We start from the raw sequence: 14654 nt of genomic DNA, 5'->3' as shown, positions 1-14654 counted from the left end.
TTGATAGGTGCAAGTGAAGTAAATAAGTTGGACAGAGAGGAAAATAAATAATTTTATAAGTTTCGTGGGCTAACAGGGTGTCACTAGTGGCAATCTGAAAATGATTGTAAATGAAGGAAATATTGAAAGATAGAAGGATATTGAAGGCTTTGATAAGATGGAGAGTAAGTGGGATAGAGAAAGGGAGAGGAGTCATTCTAGGCAGCGTGAAGGCTAAGGCTGAATAAGAAATAATGTAGGGTAAACAGGAGGAAGTTTTCCTTAGGTAGAATATAGTACAGTCTTTGGGGACTGTTCAAAATCTACCTTACCATATGTAGAATGCACTGAATACATTTTCATTTTAATAGGATTCATATCTCAGGTTATGACATATTGTGTATTACATATGTGTGTATAAGAAGAAAATAGTGAAACAATGTGTGTGAGTTAAGAATAAATGCTAAAATAAACTCTCGGACATTAACCTTAATTTCACCTTGGAGAGTGTGCACCTTCTTGTGGGAGCATGGGTGAAAAGATACCTAGAAATCATTTGTTTATATTGGAGAGGTAGGGTAAGGGGAAGTGTTTAGGTGCAGGGAAAAGTAACTAATTCCTGTTTAAATCTAGCCCTGATTCCCTATTTGCTCTCTTCTCCGTAAAGTCATTTAGAGGTAAACTCCTCTGCTCTGAAGGCTCTGTAGCATGGATAAGCTTAATGGAAAACTGTGATAGAAATCCCACACAGCCAACTCACTAGCTATTTAGTGCCACAAGTTTTGTGGCAAGATTTCATGTGGATTTAATTTAGATGATAGTCTTCAGATAATTTGGCTTACGATATTTCTTGTGATAGTGTATTAGAAGTGGGTTGCATCATAAATCAGTTTTCTGTAGTTGACACCCACACGAAAACTCCTCAATTTCTATCCCTTCTCACTTTCTCGCCTGCACTTTGCATTGACTGATAGTTATATCAAAACTCAAAGGAAAGTGGGTTGTTTCCAAACTTGAATTTATTGCAATAATGTAAGAAAATAATAATACCTTCTCAAAGGTGTTTCATAGTTCCTGTATATGTTCTTTCACACAAAGAGTGGTTTTATGTTTGCCCCAGTGACCAGGCCTCCTACTTACCTGCTAATTATAGTGAAATTCAGTTATCACATTTTTAACTTAAAAAAGTCAAATTTTATGCTCCTTGTTTTACTCCAATTGAAATATTAGCAATCAAGGAAGTTGTTATGAGATTAGAAGCAAAGATGAGGTTCTCTTTGAGACAATTTTGATGATCTGTTCAGCATTTCTCTCATGGTTGAGGTAAAAGAAATATGAAGGGAGAGAAGAAATGTAGATGAATTTGAATAATCATCAATGAAAGGATTGTTGAATATTAGTGATGAGGTGAGCTACCCATGAAAAATTTCAAATTCAAGGTACCTATTTTAAATAATGAAAATTTAAGGTAACAAAATAGGTAGCAGTGCTTCATGCCACGTACCCATATGAGCATTAGTATTCTATTTACTACATTAATACACTAAATGTAGCATGCCACTGTTTATATTTCTCAGGAAGTAGTTGGCTACTAAAAGTTGAAAATTGTGACTGCTCTCTTTCCTTTCTCTGGATGAAAGGGTAGGAAGTCATGGAAGATAATATTCATAAATGTAAATGAAAAGGTAGAAAGCATGCCATGAAAGTAACTTTTGCAATAAAACCAACAGAATTTTATGAGAAAAAAGGTTAGTACCACAACTGATCAACGAGTTCAAAATTTAGGACTTGAAGGGCTTGGAAATCGGGAGGTTTTTTCAGCATGAGAAAGCTTGAGAAAATATTTTTTTTTGGTCAAGGAGTTTGGATCTCTGACAAAATATTTTGTCTACACTGGGATTTTGATCACTTTTGTAACTTTAAAGTCGATGATCAACTTGTTAGTTTTGAGTTAATCCTTGATGGCCCTTATGCACTTACTCCTGCCTTGGTTGTACTGTCTTTCACTGAAGTTGAAGTTTCACTAAAGATAGCATTTTTTTCTGAACTAGTGTGATCAATATTTATGTATGTAATCAAGTCTGATCTTGTGGTGCCTAGCCATGACTCTTCAGCAGGAAATATAGCATGGTGTACATTTAATAATTATTTCCTTGCTATTTAGTTGATATTGTGCTCTCCCACTTCATTATTATCACTTTAAACTTGCTCTAAACATTTGATATTAGTGTTTTTGATGCATGCATACTAAAATTAATGAACTCTAGCAAGAGTTAATGTTAAATAAAATTTGTAAGTGCTGTGTTAATGATGTACTTGGTCGATATTACTATTATTATAATTGGAATTGGATTCAATATTGTCTTTTTGGCTGTGGTATTGAAAATATTGCATTGTTTAATTTTAATCAAATTATTCAGTTCCATTGATTTTGTTTTTTGATGAATGATATGTGTTATTTTCATGTTGTGGTAAGCTTTGATGGTTATTTGTAGATGTCACTTTATTTTCATGTGTGCATAATTTTAATTTCTCTGCCACATGACCTTCTGTTTATTGATTTTCTCATTGTTATTAACCTCATTGTTGTTTTCTCAGTTATCCAGAGGTATTTAATCTTTTGCTTGGCAGGTTTGTGACTAGGAAAGGGAGTTGATTCAATATTTGGTAATCATTATTTGTTACTGTTATCAAACTGTGTTATCAGGATTAACTTATTTTAGTTTTTTAGGTGCCTTGATGACTGAGGTCATTTGAAGAGTTAACTCATTTGATATTCTTATTGCACATTAGTTAGTGGTAACTATGTACCATATGAATATACTTGAAATATGTACTATTTGCTTTTGTAACCAAGCTCCCTGCAATATTATTCAAGTTAGGGGGAATTTAAATCTTAGCTTAGATAGATGACATGCTCTGCATTGATCTAAAGAAAAGTATAGATTTATCGGTTCACTGCACCATAGATTCAGATAGGTTCAGTTCACCATAGATTTTATCAGTTCACTGCACTGCAGAAAACACTAATTTACAGTGCAATAACATTTGAGCTATCAATACAGTAGTAGTCTCCTTCTATTATAGCTTTTATAAAAATCTCCTGTTATTACCTCCAAAAGATCTAGATATAATAGTTCCTTACATTAAATAGTTCAGCGTCTCTAAATCCTCCCCCCAAAAGGAGAAATCAAAGTTGCCAATTCCAGTTTTAAATATGTTAATCCTCCATATTATGACTTAAAAAGAAATTTAGTGAAAGAATGAATACTCTTCTGGGCATGACTATATGAGATTCCAAATTTCAGTATTACAGTGACCACCTGGTTCCTTTACCATAAAAATTCCCCGTTTTCTTCTGTTTCCTAACACTATTTAGAAATAAATAGGGCTGGTATAGCATGTTAGTCTGGTTGGCTACATGGCTTTCTACTTCATTGCTTGGGTAATCATGGTGGTTAGCTATCAAAATGGTAATAAGCTTAATGTGACCTGTAGTATCGCAGTAAGCACACATATTGCCCAAAATTTCAAGAAAGAAATAAGTGAAATTGAACAGGGTGTGCAGTAAATAAAACAATAATAAGCATTGCATTCAGTGTTATGCTATTTTGATCTGAACATATATTTGGCAGGATATAGACCTAGGCGATGTGGGAATTGTAAATTCTGTGTGAATTAGTACTCTTCTTAAAAAAACGTTGGAGAGTATCAGGTTTTTGTAAAATTATTTTCCCTAAAATTAGTTTTACCCTGAAGTATGAGTAAATTGCTGTACAAAATATTAATATCACCTGAATAATTTTTGGAACAGAACACCTTTCTAAAAGTTCATAAAAACAAAAAGCATTTAATCATCAGAATCATGAATTAAACCAGGTTTCTAGTTTAATTTGAAAAATATATGGTATTGCATTAAACTGAAATATTATTCCATGTGATTTCTTGAAATGTGGAAAGATTGAAAATAGAGTAAATCTCACTTTTCAAGAAATTCGCAGTTGTAAATATGAACTGATGTTGCAATATATACTTCATAACCAACACACAAATGCTGTCTAAAAAAGTCTCTGGAGAAGTACAATATCTTTTAATATGGATGGTAAATATTTCCATTAAGTACAGCCTGAAACCATAGTGTTTTATGAAAAGTTATCGTATATTCGGACATATACAATTCTAAAGAGAATATGCACCATCCTTATTTATAATTTCATCATTTATGCTGCAAATTTGAATTTATACCTTGGCTCATATTCTCATAGCATTGCCATAAGAATTTCTTTCAAAAATATTGTCAGTCATGCATTCCACTTGTCAATTTTTAACTTGCTTGTACATTCAAATGGCACTGGAAAGAAGGTATTTTTGTCACTTTCTCAGCTATGTCACTTATTTTCACCAAGCTATGTTTATATGCAATAAACTAATAGAGTGAACGAAACATGGTAGAAAGATCAGTGCAAGGGTATGGAGAGTTCACAGATAGAGGCATTCTGTTAAGGATGATGAAGACTGTCTGGAGTTTAGAAAGGAAAATCCATTCCTATGTTAAAGAGTTATTGGAAAAATATTCCTATAACTTAATGTACTCAACCCAGAAAGGATCCTGACAATATTGAAATAACTAATTGAGTAACTATAAGGTGAATTTTGATGCTGAAAGGGAAATATGATGCCAATCGTGGTACCTTAGGACCAGGTCCTTTATTTTCTATCATGATTGTATGATAGAAAAGACATCAAACAAGATTTTGGGGATATTTAACATAATATATCAATATACGAGGGTCATCCGGAAAGTAGTACCCGTTCGTGCCGCATGAAGTGTTGACGACGCGAGTAGCCGCTGGACGAGGTCAGATAGCTTCAGTGGCTTGTCTGCCTTCTCTGAGCCAAGTTGCGTGACGCTAGCATTGCCTGTGCTGTTTCTGTGATTGTTTACAATGTTTAAAAAAATTGAGAACGCCGCCAGTTGTGAAGTGAGGGCAGTGATTAAATTCCTCAATGCAAGAAACGTTCGCCCATGTGATATTCATCGCCAATTAAAGGAGGTGTAGGGAGACAATGTAATGGACGAGTCGTCTGTTCGGCGGTGGTGTCGCAACTTCAACATGGGGAGGGGGAACACACACGACGATGAGCGTTCGGGGAGACCGTCTGTCATTACAGACCAACTGGTGAGCTCAGTTGACGAATTCGTGAGGAACGATCGGCGCGTCACAATTGATGACATCTGTGAGCATTTTCCCAATGTTTCACGAACAATTGTTCATGAAATTGTTAAACACCATCTGCATTATGCAAAAATTTGTGCAAGATGGGTCCCTCGCGTATCTCAATGAGCTGGCGGCGAAGGACTATGCTGCAGGAATACAGAAACTTGTCACACGTTATGACAAATGCCTTAATTTGCTTGGAGATTATGTTGAGAAGTAGTTTAAAGTATCCTCTTTCAAATAAAATTTTTTATGTTTGTTAATATTTACTTTTGTGTCTTTATTTCACGAACGGGTACTACTTTCCGGATGACCCTCGTAATTTTACTCCAGAAATGTAGATACCATTTAAAGTATTATTATTTGAAGCTTTAGGCAGCCTCAACAGTCTCCAACCTGTATGGAGGCTGCTGTCCAAAAATTCAATGCATGGCTACTGGAAATAACTTCATACATGAAATATATAGCAATATAACCCAAGTATGTGCATAAAATTGTGGCACCTTCATATGTAATAAGAATCTTTTTTTATTTCATCTTAATTGAGCATATGAAATTCTACCTCATGTCCTCAAACTCCAAAATTGAGAGCACCATTCCAACATTAATTATCAAATGTTAATAATCCAGCATACAGCATGTACAATTGATTAATTGGCATGCATCAATTTAGATTCATGATTTAGCATAGTGCTCAACATACATTGTTAAACTAAACTATGATGAGCGTTCTAGAATAAATATCAATATTGTTATGAGCAAGGGTACTTCACCATTTTTAAAAAGAAAAAGGATCTCGTGTACAATGTAAGGCTAGGTTTGGGAAGCAGAAAATTATAATTTCCGTGTAAATTGTAAACATGATCACTATCAAAACCTACTGTTTTATCACCTCCTTATGAATAAAATAATTTATAGGCATGCTTATAATGAATAAACTTAGTACTGTTCCTAATTACAGCAGTGTTTAAGGATTTCTTGCGTGTTCTTTCTTAACAAATAAGACCATAATCTAGTCTAGACCCTGCCAAAGTATTATGTGCAAATTTTGGAAAGAATACGTCATCTCATAAATTTTAGGCTATATTCACTGTAGCTTGAGGCTAAAATCCCTCTTCATTTATTCCGAATTTCATTTGTGATATTTATGATGAAAGTCTTTGGCCAGAAGACAATGTTAGATCAGTATTGATACTCATACCAAAAAAGGGAAAAGAAAGTATGAGAGGACTTTAGCACTATAAATTTGATTTCACATGTGGCATAGGTAGTACTCAGTCTCCAACAAAAGTTGGCAAGTAATTACTTAGGTGAAGATCAATTTGGATTCTGAAAGGGAAGAGTACACACTATGCCATAGCAGTTATGAGATAGATCACTAGTGTGAAGAAAAATAATAGTATCATCAGGCATATTGAAATGCTTTGTGGATTATGAGAAGAATTTTGACGGAGTAAACTGGGCATAATTAATGAACATTTTGCCGAAGGTAGGAGTAGACTGGAGAAATAGACAACTTATTTAGAACCTGCTTGTCTCATATTGCACCGGTATGAAGTTATTTAATGCCTTTAATCGGGTGAGGTTGAGACTAAATAGACTCTTCTCCAATGTAACCCCTAAGCAATATTATGAAATTGAAGAAAATTACAAACACCCAAGCCCTAGCTGGAGGTAAACCCACCTAGGTGGGAGCTGAACCTGAGACCTCTAGGAATGGTCACTGTTAGGCAGGTTAGGTAAGACTGATTGACCATTATTGCCTCTTTTTGTCAATATGTTTGCTGAGAAATTGTGGAGCAAGGTATGGGAAGTCTAGGGTGTGTAAGTAGGAGTGAAACTCTTGAAATCATTTACATTTGTGTGTGATCAAGATTTAGTGAGACTTCAGCTGAGACTTGCAATCATTACTTAGTGCAGTGCAGAATGAGAATGATAGTCATGGAGTGAGTATCAATCATAAGAAAACTAAAATAATTAGGTTCTCAAGAAGTAGGAAGATTAAGTTAAGCATTCTAATTGGAGGGTATAAATTAGAGCAGGAGCAGCAATTCACCTATTTGGGCTATGTTTTGGATAAAGATGATCAGGGTAGTAGAATGACAATTTGCTCTAGGTAAGGAAGTGTTCTCAAAACATATGGAGTGATAGTATTAAATAAAGATGGCTGCGTAGCTTTTTGTGGCGGTGGTTTGAAGGATTCTGCATTCTTGGGTTTCACCGCGTCGTTGTTTAATGCTGACAACAGTTTTGCCAAAGTTGCAGTCAGTGTCTTGAGGTTGAAGATGAACAAAATGAAGAAACTGTTGTCAGCATTAAACAACAACACAGTGAAACCCGAGAATGCAGAATTCTTCATTAAATAAAGATGTTCAAGAAAATATTATTCAAAGCTTTAAAATGAAGCATGTTTTGTATGGCCTAGAAAATTTTGTCAATGAAACAAGACTATAAGTGTAGATTTGGAGGCTCTTGAGATCTGGGGGTGGAAAAATAAAAAAAAATGAGGACAGAGTGGAAAACAAGGAATAGGGCATGATAGAAGAAGAGACAATGTTGAAAAAAATTCAAAGAAGCCAGGATGCAGGAGGTCAGTAATGAGAGATGATCAGTTGCTGGAGACTGTAATAGAAGGGAAAGTCTTGGGAAGGAGAGGTAGAGGGAGGAAAAGAGCAGGCATTGTGGTTGGAATTAAGGTAGTAGTAGTTATAGGGGAGATGACCAACAGCTGAGGTCGTTTGCACCGCAAGGGATGGACAGGAAAGGATGAAGGGTAGAGAGGTACCTGGTATCAGCATTAGCTTACTCTTAATGAAAGGCGCCAAGAGGTCCACAGCTTAATGTCCCATCTGATGGACGGTGTACTCAGTCAAAGTTTCCTCCACAAAGCTCCTCAAGAAAGGATTGGGATACCACTGAAAAATATCTGCTGCCTCTGGGATTCAAACCCAGGCCCTCTGGGTGGGAAGCCAGTATGTTAGCCTCCACACCATCTGAATCCCCTTAGAATTAAGGGAAGTAACAGTATAAGACTGTATTATTGTTAGATTTAGTATGTAGTTTTAAGGATATTTTAGCTGTCTTAGTCAGGACTTAGAAGTTCAGCAGTGTGTAGTGCCTGGGTCACCAAAATCCTACCCTAACGTATTAGGCAGCTGCTAATATAATAATGTTAATAGTGATTATAAAGCTTCAATTTATGTATTCAGTTGTGATTCATTAAAATGGTTCTCAGATTTCTATCAAATCAATAACATGCCGAAAAGCTTAAGGCCCTATGTGAGTCTCAACCTCTAACTGGAACCCCATGGTGTGACCAGGGAGCAGTGTCTTTGGTCAAGTTTTTGACTTACTTGATTGTTTCTGGATCCTCAAATCATTTTCAGATGCTAATTGGGATTAACTTAGCTAGATGCTTAAATCATTGCTAGTTGATAGATTTGCAATAAACTATGTTAAGGAATGAATTAAAGGTTTACTAGAACACAATTATCATAAAGTCAGTTGTGCAACATATTTTCCTTGGAAAGCCAAACAAATTTCATAGCCAGGATAAAACTAATGACTGGCAAAGAACAAATTTTAAAAAAGAATTGCTGTTACGAATTCATATTCATCACAGATACCAATTAAAATAATGCAGTAAAAGTAACTAATGGCTTATTTGTTGCATGGTAAAGCTATGGAATCTCAGTGCACCTTAAAAGAGAGTATGGAATTCTCAGGGCTAATGAATGTGAGGGAAGTGATAGTGGCAAATGTATGGATAGTGGAAAAATATTTAAATTAAAACATTAATTCTATCAACAACTTTTGATTTTGTGAAATTAAAAACTTTTAAGAAAGGCCAGGTGTATTAAACTTGTTTTTTTTTAAAACATTATATTGAAGTTTCGAAGCATTTAATTATCTGTATGATTGTAATTTTATTAAAATTTTGAGGTGCTGGGAAGAGAGTGGCACAGATAATTGAGAGTTTATGGTGCATCAGTTTCATTCACTTGAATATGGTATAATCAAGGTAATAAAGACTGCCAATAAAGCATCTTACATTAGTATAGGCCAATACATTTCTTAAGTAGGTTTATATGAAGAGACATGCATTGATGCTCAGATTTCAGTATAATTATGTATCTTTTAAAAGTTGGGAATTCTTTAATTAAAAAGACCCTTGAAATACCCAAATGCTGCTTTGTGAATAATCGTGGAGGAATTAAATGCAAATATGTGCTGTGATACCAAGATAAATGATATTTAGCTATCAGTTTGCTTGAGTTAATTCTTTAAATTGCCCCATTTTCAATTTAATATTCATTTTTTAGTTTCTATGTTCAAGATTTGTAGTTATGCTGGAAACATTTAAATAACTTGCAACTAAACCTAATTATTAAAAAAATGTTAAGACTGGTAATTTAATTATATTAATACAAATATTGTTCCTTATTTTTTAACAAGAATATAATTTCTAACATTTGGTTAAAGTAGACAAAGCTTTTTGTTATCATATACCTTGTGAAAATTACCTAAGCATAGATTTCTGGGTATTGAATCAACTCTCTTTCTTTACTTGTAGGTTCTGAAACAAATTGAAATTTGAGGACCCAGCCATGAGTTCCAGGCAGAAACGATCTAGTGGTGGTTATGGGCTTCGAAAAAAAGCAGCAAAGAAAAAGCTGGATGATGATTTTGAGTATTATTTTTCCAAAATGAATGTTCCACTACCAAGCCCAACACCATCCAAACCAGTAAAGCAACGTGATTCTAAGTATAATGAAGATATAGGAGTGATGTCAAAAGACATATCACCATCATACCAGAGAGAGAAGCCAAGGAATGAGGAAATGCTATCTCCTAGAAAGCCCAGAGGAAGGCCGAGGAAACGGCCTTTAGAAGAGGGTGTAATAGCTATCCAGTCCCCAGCACACATTTACCCATCACCAGTTAAAGCTGAGGCAATGAAGATGAAGAAGATCCCAAAAACTAAACACATCATACAAAGTGAAGAGGCAGAAACTGAGGAAACATTTTCTGCTGAAACTATTGTTGAAACAGTTGTTGTTGAATGTATGGAGCCAGATGAAAGAGAAGAATGTGAAAAGGACTCATTGGTAGATGAAATATCTCGTGTAAAGTTTGAGCCAGTGAATGTGAAAATTGAAAGGGAAATTAGGGAGGAACACATGTTGGTGGAAGAAGTGGTTCCTATGTCTGTAACTGTTACAGAAGATCACGAAAGGGATGGCGAGAAGGAAAATCAACCACAGGATGTTGTGGAAGAAAGTGTCATCATTCAAGCTGCATCAGAAACTGATGAGATGATTGTAAAGTTAACACCTAGTAGTCACCTTGATGATGAAGCAGAACTGGAGGAGGGTGAGGATCCAGATATTGAGGAAATGATTGTGAAATCATCACCCATCCCACGGGCACGGAGAAAGTACAAGAGGCCAAAGATTAGCCATGCCACAATTGCCAGGCTTAGTCAGCTACATCCAGAAGATAAAATTGAGTGCAATGAGTGTCATAAGCTCCTCAAGCCATCTTCATTTCGACAACACTTGCGCACACATACTGGTATCAAGCCATTTGGCTGTGAAGTGTGTGAGGCAAGGTTTACACGCAAGGGGGATGTAGAGAGGCATGTGCGTATTGTGCATCACAAGCAGAAGCCATTTAAATGTTGCCGTTGCCAAAGGGCCTTTGGGGACAAAAAGAACCTTAGATGGCACCTGATGAATCATGACAAAAAGCTTTTTTATGTCTGTGAAGTCTGTGGGTTTAAATTTGGCAAACGTGAGTATTGGGAGAACCATGTGAGGTTCATACATCCAGTGCAGTTGGATGTGACTGGACTGGTTAGTGATGAAGGGGTTGAGGAAGATGATGAACAGGGCATGGAGAGCAGTAGGAATCAGCTTGCTCAGGGTCGCATAGGTGTCATTATTGGTGAAGATGAGGGAGATGTTGATGATCCATTGGGCCATGATAATGAGGAGGAAGAGCAAGCCACTGCTGTCAGTAACATTAGAGTTTCAAGTTATGCAATGCATGACCCCGAGGAGATGGATGAAGAAGAGTATGTGACAGGAGAAATTGAGAAGGGTAGGAAACTCAAGGGAGTGACCATGATCACCAATAAGGGCAATCAGAAGCACAATCAACAGCACATAGTGAAACTTAATGTTGGAGAATTGGCATCATCCAATCCTCAGAAAGGATCTCTTATCCGCCGTGTTGTCAGCATGGCTGACTTGATGCAAATGACCACCCGTGCCACGGGAATGAATAATGGGGAGGAAAAGGGAACAAGTGAGTATGTGATACAAGACCAGGAGCATGGTGGAATAGAGGCAGTTGTAATTAGATTTGATGAAGAGGGTGGTGGCTGCATTGAGGACACACAATCTACTCCTCATCACCATATTGTGACAAGTGGTGAGGATGTTGTTGAGGATGAAGGCAGAAATGAAAATCTCATCCATGTGTATACATCTGGAGTTGCTGAATTGGATGGTGACTCAGATTGTCAGCAACCAGTTGTTATAGATACCCGAGACTATGAACATGAAGGAGACTTATCTACCTCAGAAGCAAAGGGGGCTACAATAGAAGTGCAAGAGATGTCAAATGAAAGCAGCATTGTTGAGGTCAGAGTTAGTGGAGAGGAAGTAGATGCGAGTGAAACAGAGAACAGGGCCAAGAGCAATCAAGTGGCGGAAAGTGTCGTTCAAAAGTTTGATGAGCAATCCCTGGAGGAGAAAGGCTCTCCTCCAAAAGTTATTAGTATTGTCCTGAAGGGAGAAGAGGAGAGTGGGTTAATTGGGAGGCGCCCTTCTGGTGATGCAAATCAAGCTGTACAATCTCTTATAGAGGCCTTACTTGATGCTGCAAAAGATGACAGTCAAAGACCAGGACTTGGTGAAGCACCAGGTTCCACTGGAGTGGCATCTAAAGACACTTGAAATGTTTGTTTCAATAATAAGTTCTCCAAATCATCAACCTAAAAATACTGTTCGTTTCAATAAAGTTCTATATTGTTTTGGCTGAGTTAAGTTGATCACTTCCTGCAAGAGGCGTTTATTTTTCATATATATATATGTGTATGTATATATACACACACATAAATATATATGTATGCATGTGCGTGTGCGATTGTAATGCCCATGGCATTGTCAATTTTGTAAAAATGAAGACTACATACACAGTTTTAGGTTGATTTTGGTGGTTATTGTTGCATTGCATGTTAGAATGCATTACAAACAAAATGATAATTTTGTGTTCTTCATGAAGTACTGTTAATAGGATGAATATATAAATATATATATATTTAAATAGATACATTAATTGGCCATTGAAGTTAATTGTAAATACATGGCTTATTACATTGCATAGTTGAAGATCCAGTATAAAAATATTAATATATGTTTCACTTTCTTGATACAAAGACTTATGTAAATACAAGTATCCCTCTTTGGGAAGACTTAATGAGTGACTGTGAGAAATAAACTCTCATAATGAAGGGGCAGATGAAAATAATAGCCTCAACTGTTATTTTGTTGAAGCTGTGCTTTTACATGGGGGAAAGTGATTTTCATGCATGTTTCAGTTGCAATACTTCCTTTTTATCAGTATGTGTTGAATGTATTTGTGGAATGTGCATTTCAAAAGAAAAATTTGATTGAATTCATGTTGCCAGTTTTGTCGTATTTTTTTCTTCAGATTTACTGAATTGTATTTAAAATGTCATTATTTGTGAATTTCCAGATAATTATACGTTGACATTATTAAATTTACAATTTAGGAATGTATTTTAGAGTTCTTATCTAATCCTAGAAGTTCTATCCATCTCAAACACCTATCCTTTTCAAATGTAGGTAATAAATTGGTTTCATTAGAACTATACAATGAGGTGTGTGTGGGTTTATATAATTAATTATTCAATATTTTTATGTTCTAAGCTATCATCACAAGCTCATTGATAACTCACAGCATTCCATGGAATGATCCATTTTTTATGTCTGTCACAATTTTCTGATGATCACTGACTGATGGTATATTGCTCATTAGAGTGATAGCTCACAAATCTTATTCTTCCTTATCATTGAGATTGAAGCAGAATGCCCCCTTGCAATGTTGATTGATAAATTTGAATGAACTCTTTATGCATCATAAAGAAAGTGTACAGGGTTCGTCCGGAAAATAAGTGTACTGAGCTCAGGAGAAAAAATTTATTACACTTTTACATATCTTAAGCTAATATTCCTCAAAATAGGACCCTTGGGAGTCGATACACTTGTTCCAGCGGCGTTCCCATTCCTGGAACGCTCCCGCGAAGGCATCATCGGGAACCTCTCGAAGACACGTCGTCACGGCCTCTTTGACGGCGTCCAAAGTCCCGTATCGCGTTCCTTTCAAACTCCTCTTTATCTTCGGGAACAGAAAGAAGTCCGGTGGTGCCAAGTCCGGGCTGTAGGGCGGGTGGGGCAGCGTTGCCACGCCGTGCTTGGCCAAGAAGTCCGACACGACAAGCGCGGTGTGAGACGGCGCATTGTCGTGATGCAGCCGCCAGATGTTTTTGATCGCTGGCCGGACGCTAGCGACTCGTGCACTATTGTTTTTGGCACATTTCACTGCTCTGCTATCATCCGAACACTAAGACGACGATGAGAGTACAGTACATCGCGAACTTTTCGCACATTTTCGTCGGTGAGTGTCGTTGATGGGCGTCCAGGCCGTGGTTCGTCGTCGACCTCTTCTCTGCCCTCCACGAACATCTTGTGCCACCGAAAGATCATGTTTCTGGACATGGCTGACTCCCCGTAAGCCTGGTTAATCATACCGACAGTTTCGGTAGACGATTTCCCAAGCTTTACCGCAAATTTGATGGAATAACGCTGCTTCGGCATCGCGTTCGGTGATGTGGGTCGAGCGTGGAGGTTCGCGCTAACAGAGCTCCTCACTACACCACAGCTCAGAGCCGACTGCCTTTTTCAGCGTCGCTTGCCAACATACCCCCCTCCAATCGCAGCCCGTCAGAGCGGTGCTGGGCGCGCCTGGAGCGGCGGGAAAAAATCAGTACACTTATTTTCCGGACGAACCCTGTATAATATCATAAAGGTTTTCATATTTCTTGCTAGATATTTTTGGGTTTAGAGCATAAAAATTTTACATTTTATTTAATACCTCATATGCACTTTTATTTGGCTTAATATGTCCCTGGGTAAAGGTATTCATTTGTCTTTACCATCATTCTTGCAAATTAAATTTTGCGAGTTGCATATGGAATGGGAATATGTAACGGATTAGCATTGTCCGACTGTGTATCAAATTTTTCCCTGAAAATGCAACTATAAAAATTCTGGCTATTCATATATTATCAAAGACTTTATGCAAATATTTAAAACCAATTAAGATTTTACCAAATATGATTGAAATTGGAAACAAGTCCTTTCCTTT

The 14654-nt window shown here is 36.7% G+C and overlaps 1 protein-coding gene across 5 annotated transcripts in view; it reads left to right on the top strand.

Moving 5' to 3' along the window:
- LOC139690950 (proton-coupled zinc antiporter SLC30A5-like) overlaps positions 1-14654 on the top strand; it is a 56095-nt gene that overhangs the window by 1971 nt on the left and 39470 nt on the right. The window contains exon 2 of one of the 5 annotated variants that reach the window (XM_071588606.1): positions 9772-13006. The exons of the other annotated variants lie outside the window; for them this stretch is intronic. Within the exon in view, the coding sequence (XP_071444707.1) occupies positions 9806-12160 (2355 nt within the window). The 5' untranslated portion in view covers positions 9772-9805 and the 3' untranslated portion in view covers positions 12161-13006. Of the gene's footprint in view, positions 1-9771; positions 13007-14654 lie in introns of those variants that run through there. 5 annotated transcript variants of the gene reach the window in all.

This window comes from Hetaerina americana, unplaced genomic scaffold (genome assembly GCF_022747635.1).
Source record: "Hetaerina americana unplaced genomic scaffold, ioHetAmer1.1.p SCAF_1, whole genome shotgun sequence".
NCBI classification, from domain to species: Eukaryota; Metazoa; Arthropoda; class Insecta; order Odonata; family Calopterygidae; genus Hetaerina; species Hetaerina americana.
This window is presented reverse-complemented; position numbering and strand designations above follow the sequence as displayed.